This window comes from Scleropages formosus, chromosome 4 (genome assembly GCF_900964775.1).
Source record: "Scleropages formosus chromosome 4, fSclFor1.1, whole genome shotgun sequence".
NCBI lineage: Eukaryota > Metazoa > Chordata > Actinopteri > Osteoglossiformes > Osteoglossidae > Scleropages > Scleropages formosus.
In genome coordinates this window covers 29,040,099-29,066,658 of record NC_041809.1, presented here as the reverse complement: position 1 = coordinate 29,066,658, position 26,560 = coordinate 29,040,099, and the positions used below count along the sequence as shown (strand labels likewise).

General features: G+C 41.8%; 1 protein-coding gene across 5 annotated transcripts; it reads right to left on the bottom strand.

Moving 5' to 3' along the window:
- Positions 1-3,363: 3,363 nt before the first annotated feature.
- LOC108934337 (egl nine homolog 1-like) lies at positions 3,364-26,548 on the bottom strand. 5 transcript variants are annotated; one of them, XM_029251149.1, is made up of 7 exons: positions 12,994-13,559; positions 11,073-12,375; positions 9,629-9,748; positions 6,671-6,807; positions 3,949-4,016; positions 3,681-3,747; positions 3,364-3,584 (listed from the first exon to the last, which is right to left on the bottom strand). In XM_029251149.1, the coding sequence occupies exons 2-6, from the start codon at positions 12,048-12,050 to the stop codon at positions 3,695-3,697; spliced, it is 1,356 nt and encodes a 451-aa protein (XP_029106982.1). In that variant the 5' UTR covers positions 12,051-12,375; positions 12,994-13,559; the 3' UTR covers positions 3,364-3,584; positions 3,681-3,694. The 5 variants fall into 5 exon arrangements, with proteins under 5 accessions (XP_029106982.1, XP_018607492.2, XP_018607491.2 ...); XM_018751976.2 differs by lacking the exon at positions 12,994-13,559 and adding an exon at positions 26,091-26,548 and having other exon boundaries at positions 3,364-3,747; XM_018751975.2 differs by having other exon boundaries at positions 3,364-3,747.
- Between the last annotated feature and the right edge of the window lie 12 nt (positions 26,549-26,560).

The following is a 26,560-nucleotide window of genomic DNA, read 5'->3' as shown; positions in this document are numbered from 1 at the left end:
GCTGGAATGAAAAGCAACCCTGGAATGACACGCACTCATGGCTATAGCTACTCTTGGGACTCCTTTTTTCACACGCTTCACGTTTTCGTCCTTTCTGTGGAAAATGAATTCGATTTCCAAAGTTTGAAGTGCTCATTCAGCCTTCCAGCCGTCACCTGTCAACTTCAATCTCTTCTCTCCTATCACACTCTGCCGCAGTGTGCTATCTGGACGCCGGATACATATTAAGACTCCTTTCACTTTCTGGTTGTTTCCTTCCAGGATTAAAAAAATCTTAAGAGGCTGATTTTTACACATTGTAGCTCCTGCTTTGACTCAAGATGTGTGCAAACCATCTTTACTGATGCTGATCATACTGTGCATCTGACAGTCACTTCACAGAAACCATATACTTTTGCGGATTACGCAAATGCACAGAGGATATCGGTTACAGATAGTCGGAGAAATTTATAGTTTTCATGTGGACATTTTCTCAACGTAGCTCATGCTGTAGAGTCACACTGGACACTGGAGCACATGAGCTGATGTGTGTTTGTACCGATCCTGCTTAACATTAAGAAAAGGCAGTGTGTCTGAACTGTTACGTGTACCGTCCGGATAGACCTAGGTTCTCGGGACAAGGTTTATAGTGTCTTGATCCTGACCCTGGAGTGGTTAACCACTTATTATAGCTGGGAGCGTAGAGTGGCCTGTGTACTCTTGGGAGGGAGATGGACTTGAGGTTCTCTCTCCCACACCGCTTACAGCAACACTTGCCATGAGTTTAGCAGACAACAGGTGGATTTGGATGAGTAACACTCCCCTCCCAGCACGTTACTTCATCCACTGAAGCGTGAAACACTCAAAGCACAAAGTAGACAACCTGCACTTTGACTGTATGAGACTTACGTAACTTCATTTTGCAAATGTTAAAACATATTAACGCTCAAGTTTTTAATAAAGTGTCCCTGATATTAAATGCCAGTGCTATTATGAGATCACCTCACAAGAAAAAGTGTTCTAAGTTGTCTACATATAAGCCAAGGTTTGGCATTTTAATGATTTTATTTACGTATATTAAAACTATTTATTCTTAACTGTTAATGCAACTCTTCACAATTAATTTTAAAAACATTATTCAATCATATATTTTGCAGGTTCATAGAATACAATGAATTGTTCTCTCCTCATGTTGCTCAGCACACCAGAAGTCATGATTATAATCTATCTTGAAATGGTTTTAAAGTTTGTGACATTTCATAATTTTAACTGATGTACTATGACACAGTACATGTGTAAAAGTTAGTTTTATTTTTTGATCATTAGGAGTAATAAAATAATCTGCTCATAACATCAGTGTTCCAGTGCTTGCAACATAAAGCAAGTAATATTACCTTGTTTTGTATGGCACATTACGATGATAGTACTTTACATGAGGACTGCTGGGAAACCCAGGCCCAGGTATCTGTTACCAAAAACCCTGGCATAGCGTTCTGCTACGTCAAGGTGGTCGACACAATCAGATCAGAAGTGTGAATCACATCTCATCATGCATGGTAACAATGCGTCAACTAGCACATAAAAGCCTGCATTCATTTACTTTCAAAATATTCTATTTGCCTAAAAATACAACAAATAATAACCCACAGTTCATCTCTTAAGTTATTTTGACACTGAAAAAGAAACTGCTCTAAGCTATACCGCATACAGATATGTTAAAAACTATTAATGGTGCAAACTCGGGAACCAAGTCCACTGATCCAGGCGACTTTACAGTACTGACTATTCACTTATATCCCATGTAATGTATATAATTTGTTGTATTATTTATAGTCCATAGATACTATTTTAGGTTTTCCTAGGACTCCTTGAGTTATAGACACCTAATGTGCAACTGGACTTAATATTCTGCTGTTTCAGCTTTTTCACTGGGACACAGAAGTTTTAAATCATTTTTGATAAAGTTATTAAGAAAACATACATGATCTCTCCACATAAAAGTGCAATTGTTAATCTGTTCCAGAGATTTTCTTTGAAGTGGCATGATAGTCACTATTTCCACTTCTGGGTTCATCCTGTCTATTTGGTATATAAACCTCAGTGCAGTTAACCCCCCCCCCCAAAAAAAAAAAACCTCTGGAACAAAAAGAAATGCTGAAGGCCATTGCTGAGTTCAAGTGTAAACGAGGTCTCTGCCTCTGTTCCAAAAATAATAATGGATGCAGGCACATTCACGGTCAAAAACATTCTTCATCTTCAGTCAGGAGCCTTACGTATAAAACAACTTGGATTTGATCCAAAATTTGTTCTAAAGGTCACTTCTCAAAAAGTGTATATGCATGATTTATTAAAATGATCCAAAACTTTAAATAATTGTTTTAACATTAAGACAAGTGGGCAGCACAGCAGGTAGTGCTGGTGCCTCACTGTTCTTGTGCTGCAGGTTCAGCCATGAGTTTGCACGTTTTCCCTGTGTTCATGTGGGTGTCCTCCTGGTGCTCCAGTTTCCTCCCACCATCAAAAGAAATGTGTCTCAGGTGAAACGGTAACTGAATTGTGCCTAAAGTATACATATGTGACTGGACAAGTGCGTGTGGACACGGTGGCACAGTGAGTAGGACTGCTGTCTCACAGCGCCTGGGTAGTGTGAGAGGATGTGGGTTTGATCCCTGCTCAGTCTGTGTGGAGTTTGCATGTTCTCCCTGCATCTATGTGGGTTTCCTCCCACAGTCCAAAGACATGCTGTTCAGTTTCCCCCCATAGTGTGTGAGTGATAGACAGAGTGTGCTCCACTGATGCATGGATGAGTGACCCATTGTAAGTAGTGTATCTAGCAGTGTAAGTCACTGCGGTGAATATGGTGTGGGGGATGATGACACTACATAGAGTTCATTGGAAGTTGCTTGGGAGAAAAGTGTCTGCTAAAATCCATAAGTGTAATTTCCTGTGACAGACTTTCATCCTCTCCAGGGTTTACCCTGCCTCATACCATATGGTTCCTGATCACCAAAACCCTGCATGGAACAAACAGTCATGGACAGACATTATAACAAGTGTATGTTGCTGAAAGACAGTTATTGTGTCACATCATTATCAACCCACTGTGCCCACAAAGTCATCACCCTGAAAGGCTACTGTAGCCATGACTCATCAGTTAGCTTGTTTTATGCAAGTCTATTTACATGATGGGGGGTGCGGTGGCGCAGCAGGTTTGGACCGGATCCTGCTGTCTGGCGGGTCTGGGGTTTGAGTCCTGCTCGGGGTGCCTTGCGATGGACTGGCGTCCCGTCCTGGGCGTGTCCCCTCCCCCTCCAGCCTTGTGCCCTGTGGTGCCGGGTTAAGCTCTGGCTCGCCGCAACCCTGCCTGGGACAAGCGGCTTCAGCCAGTGTGTGTGTGTGTGTGTGTGTGTGTGTGTGTGTGTATTTACATGATGTCACTTTTTCACTGTTATGTTAGCCATGGAAACCTTATACATCTATGACATCTATATGCACACATTTAAAATAGCAGAATGCCTGAAAAAAACATGAGCACTGTTAAGAGACTTGCATTTCCAGCCAGGAGCTTGTATAGAGCGAGGCACTTTTTCCACATCAAAGTTAACCTGAAAAAAGAAAAAAGAAAAAAAATCACAGCCTTGGCACAACTTTTTATATATGCCCAGTTTAAGATCAAATCCATGTCAACAGCAATTTTATACTCAAGGCTCCAGCACTAGGTGTTCCTGCTTTGAGTTACAGGCACTTGAACACCTTTCTTGGCAGCCACTGCGGGAGGCAAGCAAAGACAGACAAACAGAACAGAAGATGTGCTCTGTTTTAACTTTGAAAACAAGTAGACATTATTCATATTTGCCCATTTTGGTAACAGAGCTGAACTTGGCAATAAGCATGGTAGACTCAAATAAATTACTAACTTAAACAGGGTAATGAAGTATGCATTTTATTACAGAACTAAATGTAACTCACCAGACCTGTACTTCTCTTTGGCTTCAGCCCTTTCCTTGGCATCGAAGTACCAGACAGTGATAGCATATCTGTTAGATAAAAAGAAGCCATGGTCTTCAAGAAATACTGTCTGTTATATATGGACAGTGCGCAATACCAATATGAAATGAGTGGCCTCCAAAGGTATTGACACCCTTGGTAAAGATGAACAAAAAGCAATGCATAATAAAAAAGGAAAACTGATTTTTCATTGAAATACACATCATTCCAAACAAATATCCATTAATGATCGATAGTGCTTCATTTACAATATAGATTTCTAAATGACCACATCCCTGTTTCTAGGTTCTTTATTCTATAGTGTGAAGTGAGATTTTTGCAGGGCAATGCATGAAATTAATCAATTGTTATATTCAGTTATTTACTAAAAGTTACTCAGGAAAGACAGAGGCAGCACAGAAAATGCCAGGGTTTTAGCCTGAGTATGTGACAAGAAAAAAAAAAAAAAAAAAAACAATATTTAGTGATAGAATCAATGGTTGTCAGACTGAAGTGCAAAGAACCGGGCAGGAAAACGCTCAGGCTCTTCTTTTTGTATGTTTATTCCTTTAGGCATCGACCACTGAAGAAAAGTTCACTTCCTGCCTCCAGCACAGAAAGCCAGAAGAACTTGGCCTCTGTGCACCATTCCCTGTCTTGTGCGCTCCCAGTTATGGATGCATACATGAAGTACAGTAAGCACTATGAATCCACCCCTCCATGTGACCAACAAGACATCCCTTTCAACTGGAATTAAGGTAAATGTCTTGTATACACCAAGGAGTTATTACAGAATGGAAGCCTTTAGTCACCAACCAGCAAAGGTATTTATGGCAACATATACCACTCTTGGGGGCGTGGTGGCGCAGTGGGTTGGAGCTGGTCCTGTTCTCTGGTGGGTCTGGGGTTCAAGTCCTGCTTGGGGTGCCTTGTGATGGACTGGTGTCCCGTCCTGGGTGTGTCCCCTCCCCCTCCAGCCTTACGTCCTGTGTTGCTGGGTTAGGATCCCGCGACCCCATATGGGATAAGCGGTTCAGACGATGTGTGTGTGTATACCACTGTCACAGATGTCATTCAAGAGTCATCATAAAAGCACTATATGAAATTCTGTCATCTGGGAAGCAATGGCGATATGACTACATTTTTCTTTAACATCAAAAAAAATACACATATGCCTCATATGCTGAAGTCTGGTTAATATGGTTAAGTCTGTCCTGACCACTGTAACTCTCTCTTGTGTGGCCATCCTGCTACTGCCATCAAACCTCTGAAGCTGATACAGAATGTTGCTGCCCGAGTTGTGTATGACTTGCTGAAGTGTTCGTATGTATCTCCACTACTCGTTTCTCTGCACTGGCTTCCCATAGCTCACAAACACACACACACACACACACACACACACACACACACACACACACACACACACACACACTGGCTGAAGCTGCTTGTCCCGAGCGGGATTGCAGTGAGCCAGAGCCTAACCTGGCAACACAGGGCATAAGGATGGAGGGGGAGGGGACATACTCAGGATGAGACGCCAGTCCATCACAAGGCATCCCCAACAGGACTTGAACCCAAGACCCGCAAGAGAGCAGGACTCAGCCAAGCCCGCTGCCCCACTGCGCCACCATGGCCCCTCTTCCCATAGCTATCCGGATCAAATGTAAGACCCTGGTTATGGCCTAGAAATGCATCAATGGAACTGCTCCCAGCTATCTATAGGACTTAATCATTCGCTACATACCAGCTAGGCTGCTACACTCTTCCACATCTGCTTACTTGGTGGTCCCACACACAAAAGGTAAAGCACGAAGGTTCTGGCACCGCTGTGGTGGAACGACTTCCCCCTTTCGCTCACAGCTGCTGAATCTTTGTCCACATTTAAAAAGGGTCTTAAAACTCTTCTCTCCTGGACTCACTTTGCCAAAGATCTCAAATTCACGTAAGATATAAATGTTCATGCCCGTAAGGTATACATGCTCACGATCAGGCTCGGATCAATCCTTTACAGAGCCACTCCTGCAATTGAACGTAAATGCTCATATGTATCCCCAAAAAAAAAAAAAAAGACTAGTAGGAAGGTGATTAGGAATCGGTGATATTCTGGTAGTTTTATGCAGCTACTTGTGTGATGAACATTGGTGCATATGGTGAAAGAAACTAACTATACTGAAGAATCACACATCTGTAGCTATGTCTCTTTCTCCTAAGGTAATGCACAAATTGTATTTTCTATGAGATGTACATCGGTTTGGAAAAAAGCATTTGCTAAATGAATAAATGTAAATGTAATACATAAGATACATTTCCTGCCAAAGAGACAATGTTTTCAGATTTTCACCAACCAGCAAAGGTGTTGGTGTTGGCTAAAAACACAAGCATTTTAATTTTTCTCATACAAAAGAAGGCTGGCACAGGAATCGAGAACACAGTAACATAACAGCATTACCCAAATAATGGAACACATCCTTCCTATTCAATTTTTTTATGTGATGCTGTTTCTCTTTACTCAAATGTCTTATGTGTATGGGTTATATCACTTGTTTTCCCAATTTCAGTAAGCATGGGTAGGAACAATCAGTATTTAAAGACTTGTAACCTCTTTCTAATTGTGTTATGTATATAAACACACCATCCAGCTAAAGAAATAACTTATACACTGATGAACATTTTCTTGAGAAGAAGGTGTTTTTGTGTTGCTTACCGGGTGGCATAAGCAGGCTTCACCTCGTGAGGGTTCCTACGGTCAGACCAGAACATGAGTAGTCGGTCAAAAAGGGGCTCGATGTTGGCCACAACAGACTGTCCTTTTGGGAAGATCTGAAGCAGGCCACCGTGAACCTGAAGGGAAATTACTCTAGCTGTTGGATGTGCTGACATATTTTACACTCATTACACTTCATCCAGCTGACTTTAATTGAGTGCCCATGTCACATTTTTATTTCAGGAAAGATATTATGAGATTTGTCAAAGTTGAATTCATCAATATATTTTAAAATTTATTTTTCTTCTTATTTCACTTGAGAACATTTCATTGTCTCCTAATTTATATGCTTGGTTACTTATGGTATGTTTTACACTGTATGCTGCTGCAGCCAAGGTGAATTTCATTTCTTTCATTCAGTCATGTACACTTAATGAATTGCATGATTATAACAAAACCTGTAGGTTCTGAGGACTCAAGTTTTCAGTTGTGTTAAATGGAATAGACTTGTTCGTTATCAAAATCCAAGTCATGAATTTTCAAAGATGTATACATTTACACACACACACACACACACACACACACACACACAAACACTTGCTGAAACTGCTTGTCCCAAGCGGGGTCGCGGCGAGCCAGAGCCTAACCCGGCAACGCAGGGCGTAAGGCTGGAGGCCAGTCCATCACAAGGCACCCCAAGTGGGACTCGAACCCCAGATCCACCAGAGGGCAGGACCCAGCCAAGCCTGCTGGGCTACCGTACCCTCTTGAATACATTTATAAGTTTATTTTTAATTGCATTTTCTTCACTGATCTATCTTCTAAAAAAGTTTCAGAGCTTGAAATTTTCTGCATTTTCACTTGTTGCCATTAGATAAAATACAGTTGGAACATAAACTAAACTGAGATTGTGGAAAAGGGAAGGCAGGGAGGTAACTTCATGGACTTATTTCATTCAGTGTATTTTTTTATTTATTCTTGCTAAGTCCGAGATTTTCGAAGACTCTATCCAGCGAATAAATATATGTATGTGTCCATTATCATACTTTTTGGATTGAAAAGTGTCCAGCTGCTTACAAACATGTTTATATAATGAACCGGTTGCCTCCTTATGGCCAGATGTGAGACATGCAAATGAGACATGTAGTCATTATTTAAGGTGAAACACTTTTTAATACATTCTCCCCACAGGATTTACCGTTACTCTGCAACTCACTGTCCTATCTTTACTCCACTGTTACAATCTTCATTGGCACATCATATGGAGGAGGAACACTGCACTGTCTTGTACGTATAAAGAACTAAATAGGAGATTTGAGGACAACGTATTTTGTCTAATTATAGCTTTAGACTTTTTTTTGCACACAACCTAACCTGTGAATAAATTGAAGCATTAAGCTGTATTATTGCACTTTTAAAGATTATGATGTAGTAATGCAATGGTGACAAAACCATTATAAACTTGGACTTTATGCTATGAATACCAAGTTAAGAATTTTCAAAGATTTCCCAGTTTATTTTTAGTTGGATTTTCTACACTGTTTTCGGAATTTCTTTTGCAAAGTGAAAACGGCTTACATTTCTGCATGCTGCCATAACAGCACACCCAAAATAGAAGCTCACCTAGTGCTATGGGGGGAGAGGAAGGGGTTGGCAAGCAGATTTTCAGAAGAGTCTGATTTCATCCAGCTTATTTTATGTATTGTAGCTATATTTGAGACTTTTACAGAAACTAACTGGAAAATAGAGGTACATGTCTGACACTTTTTTGATTGGAAAATAAAATTGACTAGGTCCTGACCAGAAGTTTTACATGTTTATGTAATTCAGTAATCAGTTGCTTTCTCTTGGCTACCACTATGGAAGTTTACCATAATATACGCAGATGGCATTTAAGGTGAAACATTTATTAATACATTCTCCCCATACAGTCTTCCATTACACTGCAACTCAGCTTTTGCTGTTTCCTGAGCCACCTGATGTACATAAATAACATGGAGGTGTTTTGAATCTATAAAATTTCCAGTCTTTCTAAAGTACAGTTTAGTGTTGCTTCATATTAATAAAAGATAATTAACAGGTGTCCCATCCACACTGTATCCTGTTTCACACTGTTTCTATTAAAGATGAAAACTGAGACCCTTTACTGTATTACCTATTGATGAAAATAAAGTTGAGAGTAAAGTCTTATTACTACAGTGATTTTTAAAAAGTCATTATAGCTTTTTCTGATGTTTAACAGAACATAATGATCTAACCTAATTAAGCTTCATTAGTGAGACATCATTGATTGTGACAGTGTGTAAATGTACAAACAATTCTGAGTTACAAACATGCTTCTAGCCCCAACAGTGTTTAAGATGAGGTAAATGTGTATTTTAAAACTCATAACTACTTGCATTTGTTGAGAAATAAAACTTGCAGTCAGTCCATAAATAATGGTTTCAGTTAACTTGATCTGAGGGGGGTGCAGTGGGTTGGACCAGGTCCTGCTCTCTGGTGGGTCTGGGGTTCAACTCCTGCTTGGGGTGCCTTGCGAGGGACTGGCGTCCTGTCCTGGGTGTGTCGCCTCCCCCTCCAGCCTTTTGCCCTGTGTTGCCGGGTTAGGCGCCGTCTCCTCACGAGGGACAAGCAGTTTCAGATGATGTGTATGTGTGTTAACATGATTTATACTGCGACACTCAAAAGTTCCAATCAATACATAACTACGGATTAATTACAAGGTCACTGTGAACAAAACCAGTCTACCCTGAAGTCTGGCAGGATTACAACTGAGATTCTCAGTGGAACTGGTAAAATATTCTACCTGTAAGCATAGCCAATTTAGAATGGTTTCACGAAATGTTTAATGGTTCAGTGAATAAATACATTTTTATGATGATACAGTCACTCTTTGACTGTGGAGAATGCTTACGCACAGGCACAAAAAGTGTATCATATCATGATCAGGGTTCATACCTTGATGTCCCAGTTCTTGTTTAGATAATAAATGCAAGTGATGCACCTCCCATCACCATTAGGGTTGTCCACATGCCGCACGTATCCTGCACCCTTGCCAGGGTAACAAGCAACCATTGCCTGAGGGCAATAAATGGAGAAACCACTAGTTTATGTTTTAATCATTAACAAATCACCTACATTACATCAAGATACTGCAATATTAAATTTAAACATAAAAGACATCTTCACATTTTCTGCATCACTTATGTAACCTTTGCAGTGAAAGTATTTTAAAAAACCTTAGAGAATATCTTGCTCAAGCACACAACAGACCATGTATAGCATGTTATCCTTAAACTTCCCAGGACTGTCAGCACCAAGAAAGATTACATTTAGTTTCATGTCACATAACGAAATCATTTAAGGATATGACAAAAACGGATCATTTTTGAAAGACAACAGATATTCTAAAATCTGTCTTGAAGTTTAAAGCAACTAATTGATATCCACTACAAAAATGTGACACATTCTGTTTAAGCAGGACTTTTCAGTAAAACCGAACTGACAAATGTGTGGCTATATCATTTGTAACCCAGAAACTATTGAAAATGTTTGTATGCTCTGAAGACTGCTGCATAGAATGGTATGTATGCATTACATGCGCATTGCACATTATATATAAATAATATCATCACATGCCAAATATAGTGGATTGACTTCCATTGCACTTGAGAAAGGGTCTGTTACAAAGGGGATCCAAGTAAACATGGTTCATCTGAACAGAGTCTAGGTTGCTAGCTTTAAAAGCTGAGTCGCTGGCTGTTGACATCACTAAACTCAAATATCAAGACTTACGTCAGAGAAAGAGGCTGTTTACTAGCACTGGCACATACTTTTTTCTAGCTATAAAGCAAATGTTTTGATATATATACACTGACAAGTTAACATTAAGCTACTACATTACATGATGTTTTAATTACAGTTCATTATTTATAGACATAATGGACATCCCTCTATAGTCTTGAGCACAAATAGTAACCCGCTGGCTAAAGTAAATTCGCTGGCCTTTCTAATGTGGGAATAAAGTAAATAAATAAACTGTCTTACTTAATAAGAAGTCAAAATGTATTTGTGTACAAGAGAGACACTGAGACTCAAGAGAACTCATGAAAGCCAGAAGGATGCTAATCCTGAGAATTGGTACAAAACCTTGTGCATTCACTCACAAATGGGTAAACAATCAATGCTAAGGGGAAAAGCAGCAGGAATGAAATCTGCATCTCTTGCAGAGGCACAGTATGACATCCCTACTTTGACATACTTCAAAGTTCAGCAGATCATTTAAAATGAAATCAGTAAATTTTCTATAAAATCTAAATCCCAGTTTGTTAACCAGAAAAAAAAGCACCTGAAGCATTGGATGTACTGAACCATTCATCCTCTTCTAAGCCATCCCACTTACCTTAGTACGACCATTAATACAGTAGTTGCCCAACTGTCCATTCATGGCACTGTACATGATGACTTTGTCAATATGAACCATGAGTGTCCCGATGTTCTCACAGCCTGTCTCACAGCCATCCACCCAGGCAATCTGGTCCCCCCGAATGTCGGATGCTGGGATCGCCCTTTGGCTAACTAGCTGACCTCCTCGGAACTTTCCACTCTGGTTCAGCATCTCAACTTCCTTCAGCACCCGGTCCCCCAACTCGTCTCCTAGGAAACTGTCCTTCACACAGATACCATAGTTCTTCATGCAAGGGATGACATACTGCTGGGCAATGTCCTTTGATGACCAGTCAATTGACATCTTTGAGGTAGGGATTGCAGATGGTTCTGCTGGCAATGCACCTAACTGTGGTCCTGGGGTCGATTTTGTTTCTTGAGGAATTTCGGCCAATTTCTTGTTGCTTTTTTCACAATTGTTGGACTGTGGACTGTTGTGCTTTTCACTGTTGTTGCTGGGTAAAACTAGGCTCCTTGTGATTCTCATACACTCATCACTCTCCAGCTTCCTCCTTTTGAAGCCAGGTGGTGAGTGCTTCGCAAGTCCACAAGTTGTTTCTTCCACGCCCGCTGAATCCGGTTCATCAGAATCTCTGTTGCCTTTGCACATCTGCCTCTGCAGTTTGAGCAGCGTGTCACCATTTGCTCTGTCCGTCATGAGCATTCTGGAATTCTGTGCTATTTTACCTCCTTTCCTGGGCAAATAAGGCACTTTACTTGGATGCTTGGCGAAATCACACACCTGTGCTGAGTCACTGATGCAGGGAGTTGCAGAGGAACACTCAACCTCAAAATTGTGCTCAAGCAAGCCAGTCTCTACCTGCTTCTTTAGAACAGTCACTGCAGGTGAGGATATTTTTGGTGCCATATCAGCCGGTAACTTCACAGACGTCGCTGTGCCGACCAGCGGAGAGCAGCGCCCGTCCAGGCTCATGTTCTTTTGGGGAACGCCACGAACGTTGTCTCCATGCCTACCTTCACTGTCCAAGTCACTGAAAGACCCGTCATTCGAAATACAGTTTCATGCCATGTATTTCGTCACCTAGGTCTAGATGCGCACCTCAGAATCTCCACATCACAGCAAGCACCGTTTTAAAAAGAAACTCCCGAGCACACCCTAGAAGAAAAACTGCGAGAGCAGATGCAGGTTGTCAGAGGCCATTCTCACGTTTGCGTGATAATTTGTCAGACCCTTTTTGCCGTCATCTACGGATGCGGATCCCGTCGCCTTCGCTTTTTCATCAGCTTACGCTGATCGCCTGGATGAACACGGACAACACACCATGATCAAGGACGGACACACTCTGCTGTCACATTGCACACGGAGGTCTGAACTAGAGCCAGTCATTTACAATGATTTACCCATGATTTGCACAGCTGGGCTTGTTTCTTTCCTACAGAAAGTGAGGGTTAGTACCTCACTCAAGGGTATCTGGAGATGATGAGACTCGAACCTGGTCCTGGGTCCAGGGCAGCAGGCAGCGCTAACCGCTACACTGGAGCTGCCAATGTTTTGTTCTTCTGTCCAGTTTCTCTGTGCCAGGCGGTGTGTGTGTGTGTGTGTGGACTGAACACACACCGCTCTGCCTGGAGAAACAAGGGACACTTTTTCTTCTCCAGTTTCTGTACGTCGACTAACGTAACTGCGAATGTTACACCGCTAGTATGAAATGAGCTCACCGCCTCGGAGGTCGCAGGTCGGAATGCGGTACGTCCTAGTAGCCTTGAGTGAGGTACTTAAATTAACTTACCCTAAATCGCTCCAATCAAAAAACCAGCTGTGTAAATAGTTGCAAGTGAGCAAAATGAAGAAAATGTGACGTAAAAGGAGACTCGCGTTGGTGTTTTTATTCATTATTGTTCTGTTAACCGCTTACCTCAGCGAAGAGACGCTGCTCGTTTACAGCTCGAAACATCTGACCCGCTGGATGTGTCTCGCTCTCGCAGATACGATTTCCGGGACTCTTTCGTAACAGCTCATCTCGCCCCCCTTTTTGCACTTGACACGAACCCCGCTAGCGCTCCATTTCCCCCTCGCTCCCTCCGATACCATTCGCTCCAACTGTGCGGGAACAGCGACGCCGCAAAAACCGCGCCGAGGAGCGGAGTGTCGCGGACAAGCGCCGCTCTGTCTCCAGCCGCGCGCGCCGTACCCCATCCGTCGCTCCCTGAGCTCCGCTACACGTGCGCGCGGCTCCTGGTCACGTGACCGGGCGGTTCGTTTTTAAAGGGGTAATGGAAGGTCTCAGCGCCGCGCGTTCGGAGCTCGTGCTGCTGTGGCGCGCGCGCCGCGGCTGAAATATCAGCGCGAGCGTTCGGCTGACGCATAGAGTGTTCTGGAAAGGCTTCAAAGGCACGGGTCAAAGAGGAAATTGTACCACAACGGACAAAGAGTGACTTTTGAGGTAAACTGAAGGTTAAATATGACGATGAACAGTATTGCCAATTGCTGGGATAACTAAGTACGAACTAGTCACTGGCCCACACCTGGTAGTGGTTAAGCTACTAGTATCTTCGGATCCAAAGTTGCAGGTTTGATTCCCGCTTCCAGTAGTATCGTTGAGCAAGCGAGGTATTTACCTTCAATTGCTCCAGTAAAATTACCCACCTGTCTGAATTTGGTAAGTAACTATAACCTTAACATCCACTGAGTTGCTTGGAGGAATGCATCAGCTCAATTAACAAATAAATATACATTGACTCTAAATGGCACACAGTTTCCAGATGTTCTGAGTGTGAAAGACAGAGGCACTGATGAGTGAAATTTATTTCTATCATAAATATGCATGAGCAAAATTATGAAAAAGTCTCAGTCCAAGGTGTACACTGGCTCACAGCCCAGGATTCCAGAAGCAGTTACAGATCTTAAATACATTTAAGTACAACATTAAAAGACATGCTAGAAAAATGAAATGAGTTGCCAGTGTTCTTGTCATGCATAAAAATACTTTTTTTTTTTTTTTTTTTTTTTTTTTTTTTTTTAATTGTCTGATTTTAATCAGGAAGTCTTTTTTTTTTTTTCCTGCTCTAAGAAAAAATGGTCTTTCGATTCCATCACAACAGGAATTCACCTAACTGGGACATTTCATGTAACAATTTAATTCTGTTATGTCATGGAAGGGTTTACATTTCAGTATCAAAAAGGATGGAAAAAGTATCTAGATAAAATGAACCAGAATATGGATAATTTTGGTCTGTATGATTTGCCTTCTCAGGCTTTTGATCTCATCTGTGAGATACTGTAGCAATACTGTAAAATTCAGTGACTCGCTAACAATAAAACAGGGAGAAATGATACACCGAATCTAGTCTTAGAACATAAGACCTTTTGGAACAGACTTACAGAGAATGGTGGGATGTGGCACTGAGAGAGTTAAAATTTACTTCCTGAAAGACATCTGTGGGTGGCTGGACATGTAGAATAGTCCCCATGTGAAAGGCCTTGCGGGGGGGGGGGGGGGGGGGGGGTGCAGGATGATGAAAAGGAGGGGAAGGAAAATGCGGTGCATGTCTAATAATAGTCTCACCATCTTACACCAACAGTACACACACATACTCTCTCTCCCACACACAGAACCTCAGAGTACTAACTGTAAACAACAAACAACGCAAGCAGATGCTGCGAGTGAAATGTGCTCCTGCTACAAGCTGGATGTGTCTATAGCTTTGAGATCATAACTGCTGAATAACAGATGAACTTTCACGCAGCTACTCATGTGATGTAAATGTTTGTTTTAAAAAAAAAAATGTGATTAGGAATTGTTGATTGTTTGGACAAACCTTTATGCTGCTACTTGTGTGGTGAACATTGGCTCATATGGTGGGAAGAAACAAACTAACTAGCTAAGAATCACACGTCTGCATCTAAGTGTTTCTGCTAATGTAATGCACGCACTGTATGAGATGTCTGTTGCTCTGCAGAAAAGTGTCTGCTAAATGAATATATGTAAATGTATGTGTGGTGATAGCTGGTAGGTTAGTGGTTTGAGCTTCTGCCTTTAGATCCAAAGGTTGCAGGTTTGATCCCTACCTCTGGCTGTAGTCCCCTTGAGTAACATACTTATCCTAAATTGCTCCAGTAAAATTACCCAGCTGTATAAATGGGTAAATAGCTGTAACCTTAACACTGTAATTTGCTTTGGAGAAAAGCACCAGCTAAATTAATTAATGTAATGTGTTGTCGACAAGAACCTTTCCTAAGGCTGGTACATTCTGCTCATAGGATGTAGAAGAAGCCGAGTCCCTGAACACCTCATCCTATGTATACAATGTCCTACAGGCCTGAGGTGTCCAGCTTGGAGAGCAGTCTAAGTTGAGGAGTTCACACAGTCACAGGTTTCATAAAGTCAAACTGAGGTGCATGACTCTCTGACCTGTTAAAAACTCACAGCAACTTCAGGATCATCTCATGTATCCAAGTTATGGATATGCCCAGTATTTTCATTTGAGTCCATATTTACCTAGTGACTTTCCTGAGGGATGATGACTGATATATTCATCTCTTTCTCTTAAATGTCCAACACATCACTCATCAATGAGGAAAATTAAGTCTGTGGTTTAATCGCATTTCAACACGCTTTGCATAATCCAATAATGTTACAAGTGGAAGGGTGGAACTTTTTAAAGAATATTCAATAAAATGTTATGCTTTCAAAATATGATTTTTGGTAATTTTATTTCAAATTCATGAACTTGTATGGATTTTGCCCCCGAATCCAATTTATTGTGTTTTGGTATGTATAACATATATGAAAATGTCCTCAAATAAATAAGCACCTTTAGTTGGGACTTGCTGTAATTTATAGTAATCCTGAATATATGAATTCCTTAAATTGTGTATTTACAGTGTCTATGATTTAAAATAGTCATCAAAGGGGTATGATACCTACGGCTCTGTTTTTTTTGGTTTTACAGAAATATGGTTGTGGCCCAACTTTATATGATCATATGAAGTAATTTTTATTATACAAGACTTGTCTAATACAGTATCTTCACTAAAATGGCTTTGATTTGCTGCATTTCTGCAAACACCTGAACCTGTCATTAAAGTGAGGTGTTCACTAATCACTGCAAGCATGGTAAAAGTCTTGTGATTTCACTCTGTTATATTCTCCACTCACATTCAGCTTTCGGTTCACGTTTGGAATGTTTGACACTAGATGATCTTTGCGTGAGTGTGTGATTTAGGGCTTATTTGAGCTTGTGTAATTGTATACATGTAATAAATACTGTTCATATGATTTAAGTATGAATTCTTCTACTACTTCTCTGCTGTGGAAAGAAGTGTGAATGTGATAGGAAACTGCTAAGGAAAATCTGTCTCCATGAAGGGCTTATAAGAGAGGAGCCCAACCACCACCAATCCAGCTTTACTTGTACACTAGAGGTCATTGTCTCTAGGGGAAAAGGGGAAGTTAATGTAATGGATTTAGCCAGAAAATAGCCACATTGACTTTCTCTCCCAAAATGCCTGATTCAAGCAGCAATGCTCTTGCACAGAATAAAATACCCATTGTGAAAATAAAATTAACATCACAGGCAACAGTGTCACTGGGTCGATCTCATGAACTGATGATAAATGATGGTGTGGTGATGTGGCGATTTCAGTTATACAGCCTTAAACAAGCTACCACTCTCCAACACCATTTTGAAAAGGAAAGTATTTATTTTGTGAACCTTGATATTTCTGTAGATAGAAATTAATTTTATAATATTATAACATTTTTAAAAAATTCGTCTATTTAAAATATATATAATCAAATGAATATCTTTTTTACAGCAATCCAAATTAAATAATTAAAATTGAGAAATAAATATTTTTTAAAATCCCAATTTGTTATAAACAATAAAAATGAATATTATTAATATGGTGAGTGAAATTAATGTGCAATTGCTCAGAAGCTTAGTTACAAATGAGGTTTAAATTAAGTTTGAGTCTTCCAAAGTGCCTCACAGAAGTCAAGATTAAAGATGAAGACAAATGAGCTGATCTTTTATATCCACACACACACATTTTCGGAACCGCTTGTGCCATACGGGGTCACGGGGAACCGGAGCCTAACCCGGCAACACAGGGCGTAAGGCCGGAGGGGGGAGGGGACACACCTAGGACGGGACACCAGTCCATCACAAGGCACCCCAAGCGGGACTCGAACCCCAGATCTACCAGAGAGCAGGACCCGGTCCAACCCACTGCACCACCGCGCCCCCCTAATAATAATAATAATAACAATAATAATTATAAGAAATATAAGTACAATATTTGTAATAGAGAGAGAGAGAGAGAAAGAAATAATAAAAATAACTGTTACTACTATCATGACAAATATTTTTTATACCTTAATAGTTTTCCGTAAACCCTGTAACACCATGGATTCTCATTATTGTAACAGGATCCTGTTGAAACTCTTGAGAAAGTTAAAAAAAAATGATGACTCATTTAGAAAAACATTAGAGCGTCTAAGGTGAATTTAGCAACATGTTTTGAGCAAAAACTATGGACTTGCTGTTGCTGTAACAGATAATTTTCTCACCTTTTTTGGTAAAAAAGTTAATGAGACTGAATAAGTCATAAAAAAGGGGTAAACTCTCCAAAAGCAGTTGGTGTGTTTTTTGTTTATTTGTTTGTTTTGTGTAGGGGGTGCGGTGGCGCAGTGGGTTGGACCACGATCCTGCTGTCCAGTGGGTCTGGGGTTCAAGTCTCGCTTGGGGTGCCTTGCGACGGACTGGCGTCCCGTCCTGGGTGTGTCCCCTCCCCCTCCGGCCTTACGCCCTGTGTTGCCGGGTTAGGCTCCGGTTCCCCGTGACCCCGTGTGTGTGTGTGTGTGTGTGTGTGTGTGTGTGTGTGTGTGTGTGTTTTGTTGTTGTCATACATGACCCTGTTATATTGAGGCTGAGTACATAAAACACACAATTTTCAAGCAAACAGGCCATTTTTACAGCTGTACACCAACAAACCATTAAACATAGGTTTAAACATTAAAGAGATTAATCTCAGAAGATGAGACTACCTCATCATTCAGACAAATTGTATTAGTAATCCAATATTTTAAATGTCCAGGGTCGTTGCAAACCGGAGCCTAACCGAGCAACACAGGGTGCAAGGTTGGCGGGGGAGGGGACACACCCAGGACGGGACGTCAATCCATCGCAAGGCACCCCAAGCAGGACTCGAACCCCAGGCCCACCGCGGCGCCACCACGCCACCTCACCCTCTAGAAAATAACATTTAATTTAACATTATTTTTAAAATTTAAGATAATTTTTTAAACTTCTTACAATTATGTTTTTATTTCTTATTAATGTGATTTCATTGGGTACTAGTGAATTTCGCGTGACATGTGGGTAAAAGAATGAATCGAGCAGGCACAGGTGAGCACCAGCACCTGGGTCTAGTTATGGTCATGGTTTTTTATTGGCCTTTCTTATTTACACCATGTCATAAATACTCCTGCCAGGGTACTCAACGTGTTTTGCGTTTTCATAGACCCCGGTGCGTGCACGAACCGTCCTGGCTCAGCAGAGGAAGGGGCTGCCTTCTCCCTGGTTGTCCATATCCTGCTTGAATTGCTGTTCTTGTTGCTGCTAAGGCCTCTGGGACATCCTAACCTGCAGAGCTTTCCCATTTTTTTACAATAGACACAGGTACAGGTACTGGTAATCAAATACGACCATTTTTGCTGGTGCACATCACATGAGTAGCTGTATACAGAATTAATGACAAGCCCCTGGCATACTCCATGATATATTCAACTTATTAACTTTTTGAGTAACAAACTATTTCTTGGTCCCAATTAAGTTTGTAAATCAGGGAGCAACTGTACGTTCAGCCTGGCAGTTCCGAACTGTTTCTGGGTTAGGATAACACTGACACCTAACTCTATCTAATGTACCTGCCTAAGGGTCTATATTCTGTTTTATTTTCTTGCAGCTTTGCTCTTACAGGAAGTAAGAAGAAAAGTTCAGTTTAAACAATTGTTAGAAGTTAAACTGCCAACTGAACAGGTTTAAATATTGTGTGAATCTCACACATACTTCAAACCCTGTCCCAACTGGTACTTTAGTGGTGAGGTCAGAAAAGTGCTGTAAATCCAGCATGCCCTGTGTGCTACCATAGCTTTAAATACACACACACACACACACACACACACACACATTTTCAGAACCGCTTGTCCCATACGGGGTCACGGGGAACCGGAGCCTACCCGGCAACACAGGGCGTAAGGCCGGAGGGGGAGGGGACACACCCAGGACGGGACGCCAGTCCGTCGCAAGGCACCCCAAGCGGGACTCGAACCCCAGACCCACTGGAGAGCAGGACCTGGTCCAACCCACTGCGCCACCGCACCCCCCACAGCTTTAAATATCAATCTAGAAATAAGAATTTTTATTACAAATACCACTAAATTTCATGGTGTTATCAAGATAATTTGATGCTTTTATTAATTTTTTTAAAAATATTTTTCTTCTCTGAACCTTTTTTTCCTATGAGACCCCCTCACAGCAGGGTGATTTCACAGAATGATTTAGTCCATTTATGTGAGAAATGAGTTTATTTAATTTTTACTGTTGCATTTTATTTCCGAATTGACTTCTGGCTTCTTTTGACTCCATGGACTTTACACACTTTTCACTTTTGGGGAAGGTTTAACTCGTAAGATAAAAGAAACAAGTGTGCTTCAGGAGCATGGCCAAGCTGGAGGTTTAGTTTCAGTTCAGAGCTCTGCGCCAGCATCTGCCAACGTGTCTGTACTGGGAGACGTGTTGGCTGAGGCTGGAAACGGCAAGGCGCATTCCAGGAGAAGCTGTCATTTCTGACATTGATTCAGGAAAGTGATATAAAAATGTAACATGGGCAGGCCCTCCTAAGTAACATCTCTCGCTTACCTTCCATGTCTCTGCAATTGTATCATAATTCACAAAACATCATGCCTGATTCTTCTGCAACTGTTTTTCAAAAGTATTAAATTGTTTTGTTTTTTTCAGAGGGGGGCGTGGTGGTGCGGTGGGTTGGACCGGGTCCTGCTCTCCAGTGGGTCTGGGGTTCAAGTCCCGCTTGGGGTGCCTTGCGACGGACTGGCGTCCTGTCCTTGGTGTGTCCCTTCCGCCCTGTGTTGTCGGGTAGGCTCCGGTTCCCCGTGACCCCGTATGGGACAAGCGGTTCCAAAAATGCGTGTGTGTGTTTTTCAGGTTGCAAATCATAGTTTCCACCAACTTTCATAACTTGGTTAATTTTTAATTGTTGTTTCTTAATACTGGAGCTACAGATTTTTGGTTTCACAATGGGGCCATATTGGCATAAGAAAGACATTTGTGGGGATGGATTTCAGTGTCTGGACAACAGTACAAAAAGGGATGTGTCAAGGGAAAAAAGCACAGATTTATAATTACGTCTATATATAGATGTGCCCGGTCTCGGTCAAGAATTTACACGAACACTGTTCTAGTCCCTTAGTCCTATTTGGGCCATTGAGGCAACTGCTCTGGGACTACAGCCAAATTCAGCTGGATAACTGTCAGGCTTTAACTTTGAACCTGCTGCATTCAACTGCTGGAAGTATTTCAGTTTAGTGGCACTCTTGTCCACTCCATACTCCCACCAGTGAAAACTTCTTTGTACAGACACTTTTACGTTTAAAGTATTGCAAAGTGCTTGGCGAATATAGAGAATTTTTGTTCAACCGTCTCTTGCTGAGTAAATGACTTTCAGCCCTTCTGCAAAAAAAGGTTGGAAATGTCACCATAAGTTTCAGATGTCACTTATGTATCTCCTGGGGAGAACATCCACTTTGTATTTTCCTTGAGTTCTGTGATTAATGCCTTTTACAAAAGAATAAGGTATTTTCAGTAAATATAAAGAGTTATGTCAAATGTTGTAAATTATATTTCTGCAAGGGGGGCGTTGTGGCGCAGTGGGTTGGACCAGGTCCTGCTCTCTAGTGGGTCTGGGGTTCGAGTCCCGCTTGGGGTGCCTTACGATGGACTGGCGTCCCGTCCTGGGTGTGTCCCTCCCCCTCCGGCCTTACGCCTTGTGTTGCTGGGTAGGCTCCGGTTCCCCGCGACCCCGCATGGGACAAGCAGTTCAGAAGAATAAATAAATAAAAAATATATTTCTGCAAAAGGGGGTGCGGTAGCGCAGTGGGTTGGACCGCAGTCCTACTCTCCGGTGAGTCTGGGGTTCGAGTCCCGCTTGGGGTGCCTTGTGACGGACTGGCGTCCCGTCCTGGGTGTGTCCCCTTCCCCCTCCGGCCTTACGCCCTGTGTTGCCGGGTAGGCTCCGGTTCCCCGTGACCCCGTAAGGGACAAGCGGTTCTGAAAATGTGTGTGTGTGTGTGTATATTTCTGCAATTCTGTGCAGAACCTGAACTACTGAAATGTATTTCTGTTAGCGCAACTAAGTGTTTTTTTTTTTTTTTTTGTCATTTTCTAAGATAAACCAGGCCACCTTTTGCACTATTGACCTATATTATCTACAGATGATCAAATTATGTATCAAATTACATCTCATTAGTTTATCCACATTCTTTTAATGTTTTTTTAATAAAAAAGATTTATGTCAACATAGTTTATGGATTAGCATAGGAAAACTTGTTTTTATTAAGGATTGCTATATTTATGTACACAAGAATGATAAGTGTTTAAAATGTAAATAAAAACTAGACGTAGCTGTATTCCTAATTACTTAACAGTTCTTTTAATCTGAATCACCTTTCACAAGACTTAATAAGATTTTAACTTACATATGAAGAAATGTGCATACTATTCATCAGGTTCCGCAAGGTCACATGCCATCGAAATTGTCCAGCATGAGAGAATCTTGGGTGTATTTTTGTGTATTTTGTGTATGCACTGACTCCTCAATTTACCAACACAACTGGGACCAAAAGTCTGTTTCTAGCTCAATTTCTTCATAACAAGAGATGTAATTTTTACGACTAAATCACAATGAAAAAAGCAACATCAATCAGTTCTCCCTCCCTTATTAACAAGTTGGTTCTGTACAAACCTCATACATATAAAGCCGTAATAAATAAAAACAGTATGTAATGCCATCTATCCTTCTGTTCATTTATCCATGTATCCATTATCAATAACTGCTTTTCCAGCACAGGGTACTCTTTAACCTACCCAGATAACCCTGATGAGACACCAGTCCATCACAGTGCACTATCATTTCATTTTTTTATTAATGTCAAACTATATTAAAGCTAAAACTCATATAAAACGAGTGATAATAAAAATGACCATGTCTCTATGACCTCCTATTCAATTGCTGACTCACTCATCACATAAGCATTTGCAACATTTGTCAGCTTTTGACCGCTTTCAGCTTTCTTTCCGATGTATAAAATCAGTAAAAGACTTCCTTTAGATCTTGCATCTTTTTAGATCCCCAGAAACGAAGAACACAAGAGGTGAGGTGTAAACACTGCGTAAGAGAGGTGAATTTGACGGGCTCACGCTCCCGCTGCGTCTGAATGTGTTTCACTGCAGCTTACAGCTGGGCGTGGAAACGCAGGGCGTTTTCCACCATTTGCAAAAAACAAAAAAATACATAAATAGTGGAAAATGTTCAAAATTTGTATCCTGAACATTTGTAACAGAAGGAGCCGGTGTATTGTGGTGAACTTTTCATCATGGGGACGAGATGTGGCTGCATTACTCTAGTTGTGCTGCCCTAAGCAGATCCTATCATTAACCCAGCCTGCGCTGTGCAAACATGTGCCCTTGGGAATCCCTCTTGGGGGATTGTGTTCCCCATCATGCCTTATGTGGCGTCTTACACCATGTCTGTCAGACCCCTCTTTACTTAGGTTATTTTTGTAACCAGCGCTTTGACTTCTTCTTTGACTTAAAGACCAGCGAAAGCTATTCCCTCCCGACAAAGGCAGGACCCTTCTCAAAGTTAACTGCATTCAGTACAACCTTATATTACTTTACTGTCTTTACAGCAACCGAAATCAGTAAATGTGCTCCTCAGAAAATGATTATTGAACACGTGGACGAAAGATGACCCGATTTGTCCTGGAATATGATAACATTCTTGATATTAGTCACAGAAAGAAAGGCAGCTGTGTGGAATAATGGTGACCGTCACCTTGTGAAAGTTTGCTGAAGTCAATCCTTGTTTTTTTTACAGTACGTAAAACAAATCCTATTTTCAGAAAATAGAACTGATCGCTCATAAATACAATAAAAATCAGTGAATGACATGGGGGCTTCCTGACCCCCCAACACATCTTTCAAAGGATACATGTAGGAAGACCCAGTAAAAGGTCAGCAGTAGCATTTTGTCACAGCAGACTGCCTCATTGTATGGATGTGCAATACATATTATATGTTTATATCTTAGGGGGCACAGTGGCGCAGCGGGTTTGGCCGGGTCCTGCTCTCTATACCGTGGTTTAACTTGTCAGGTATTGGGGAACAAAAATATCAGCAATAGTGCGCAACAAACAGCGGAGGGACACATAAGGGTGCTTTGACATGGGGGAGGGGGAGTGTCACCAGCCCCACCCCCTTGTTACAGCTATGACATTTGCTTAGTGCCTGGCACAGTTCTTCAGTCCAGCTAAGAAGCAGGATGTGGACCAATGGGATCATTTGCGATCTGTGAGTGGGAGAGGTGTTGTTCTGCCTCTGGAGACACTGGCACACAGTTGTCTTGGTGTCTGTGACAGGTTGTTGCATTAGTCTCTCGGTCGCCTTTCAGTTGCATAGCGTAAGCTGATTACAGAGGTGAGAAGAGGACATGCCAAACTGACCTCTGCCCCCCTGCCAGGCACACAGGTCATGCAAGACACCGTGGCAAAATGGACTGGGAATCAGGTGATTAAAAAAAAAAAAAAAACTGTTATGAAGTGTTTCACTAATCACTTGTTTTTTTAGCCGATCCAATGTGTCCTGGCATTTCTTTAAATGCTAGATAGTGCTCCCTCTTTTAGTGAAATGTTTCCCACTTTCCCCCATGACATTTAAAGTGCCAAGCAGAATGGCTAAAGCTTGGATGAGTAAATTAAGCATATCAGAAACTGTGGAATATTTTGGTTTCTGTATATATTTATTTCGAGCACAATTAGCAATATCTTATAATCCTTCCATCCGGTTTCAGTAACCGCTTGTCCTGAGCAGGGTCGTGGTGAACTGGAGCCTATCCTGGAAGCATCGGGTGCAAGGCTGATGGGGGTACATCCTGGACGGGAGGTCAGTCCATCACAGGGTAGCTAGACACACACGCACATCACTACAGGCAATTTAGTATCACCAATTCATCTGAGCTGCATGTCTTTGGACTGTGGGAGGAAACCAGATCATACGGAGGAAACACATGCAAACACTGGGAGAACCTGCAGGCTCCACACAGTAATAATCATAGTACTGCACAACTTCCTCAGATTAAACAACAGAAATAATGTCCTATGAAAGACATTTTAAAATATTTGAAAAATTACTACGGCGTTCACGGATCCAATCCCACATTAAAGGGAGAACTGAAGATTTAGTGATTTAACTGGAATTATGAAGCTATAAAGTCTGTGTTTATAATGAAATATGTTTTTCTACGTGTAACCAAGAGTTGTGTTTCCAGCATTTTTTTTTTTCCCTTAGCATAACACAATATGCTATTTTTAAGGTATTTATTTTGGCATTTTGTTCTGTATCAGATCACTACAATTTAGACTAAAGTTTCAGATGTTTTATGTATGTCACCTGAATTTGTGCACCTTAGAAAAGTGACTAATTTTTCGGCATTCGACTCTTAAAGCTGGGCGACTTGCATGTTAATTTTCGAAACACCTATAGTTTACATGTAGATGTTTAAAATTAAAAGGGGTGCGGTGGCGCAGTGGGTTGGACCGCAGTCCTGCTCTCTAGTGAGTCTGGGGTTCGAGTCCCGCTTGGGGTGCCTTGCGATGGACTGGCGTCCCGTCCTGGGTGTGTCCCCTCCCCCTCTGGCCTTACACCCTGTGTTACCGGGTAGGCTCCGGTTCCCCGTGACCCCGTAAGGGACAAGCGGTTCTGAAAATGTGTGTGTGTGTGTGTGTGTTTAAAATTAAAAAAGACTAACAGATAGCTTCATTATGATGGATATGAAGAAGCATTGTCAGGACCAGAAGGTACCTCTTCATCTCAACTCCTGGTGCAAATCTTTTGTGTAATAGCTGAACAATTTCCACAGTCAAATGATCCAACAAACTGAGCACTGTATTCTTTTTTAAGATTTAATTTAATAACTCCTTTTGCAGAAAAAAATCTGTGATCTACAACCCCGTTTCCAAAAAAGCTGAGACAGTATGCGAATATAAACAGAAAGCAGTGATTTGTAAAAGCAGTGGAAGCTGGGTATTGGTTTGAATAACATGGCTGTTTTGCTGTATAAGAGGGCAGCATGTTTAGTACCGAGGTACACATCTTGCTGCTCCAGTAGGGGAAACGTGATAGAACAGGAATAAGATTTTTTTAATTTAGCTGATACTTTTTTTTCCCCAGAGCAACTTATGATGTTAAGGTTACAATTATTTTATACAGCTGGGTAATTTTACCAGAGCAACTCAGGGTAAGTACTTTACTGAAGGGTACTACACCCAGAGGTGGGATGCAAACCTGCAACCTTCAGGCCCAAAGGTAGTGGCTCTAACCACTACGGCACAAGTAGCAGGATAAAGGGCGAAAACCTTTGAGCAACAAACTATGAACTACAAGCATTTCCAAGAAGATGAAAACTGCACGTTTGTGCACTCCAGTTCTGGACACTTTTTTTTTTTTTTAAAAAAAAAACCTTAAAAAACACTGCAGTTCCACAGTAACACCTGTACAGTCACTCCATCCTGAGAACGGTGCTTTACCGCACCAGCGCTCTCCGAACTTGTCAGTAAACTTGATCCCAGAAGCAGTAAACAAATGGGAGCTGTTATTTCAGCAGTATTTGCAGCTCCAGGACTGAGCAAGTGGTAAAACCAAGTACTGTACCTACCTGCGCACCTGACCTGGCCAACAGCTCTCCTCATGAGTGATTTCTCAGGGTAGCCTTGGTACGTCTAACGGTAGGCTCCTCCCCTACCTGCCAAGCCTTCAATAACCCACCCGGCTTCTCAAGAAGTAAGAGCGGAGTACTTTGTACCACTTTTGTACCACTTTGTACCACCGGCTCGTACCGCCTTCTCCGCTCATGACTCCGCAAGACTTGGCGCTCCGGCCGGACCTTCACACACCTATTTAAAGCAAAGGCGAGACGAGAGCAGCAGGAGCGCTGGACTGCGGACAGCTGCCGGGCGGCCGGGCGGGCGGAGAGGAGGAGGACGGTGACACACGGGGACTCAGAGTCGTGGGACTCAGTGGGACAAGGAGGAGGAGGAGGAGGAGGAGGAAGGAGAAGGAAGGAGCGCTCCCGCGCACGCACAGATACACTTAGCCTTAATTAGGGGCGCACACACAGGCGTGAGG

Coding starts and splice junctions, on each gene's coding strand:
- LOC108934337 (XM_018751976.2), bottom strand. CDS start 12,050: ATGAGCCTGGACGGGCGCTGCTCTCCGCTGGTCGGCACAGCGACGTCT. Junction 9,749..11,072: donor GTATTAATGGTCGTACTAAG/GTAAGTGGGATG, acceptor TATTGCCCTCAG/GCAATGGTTGCTTGTTACCC. Junction 6,808..9,628: donor ACAAGAACTGGGACATCAAG/GTATGAACCCTG, acceptor ATTTCCCTTCAG/GTTCACGGTGGCCTGCTTCA.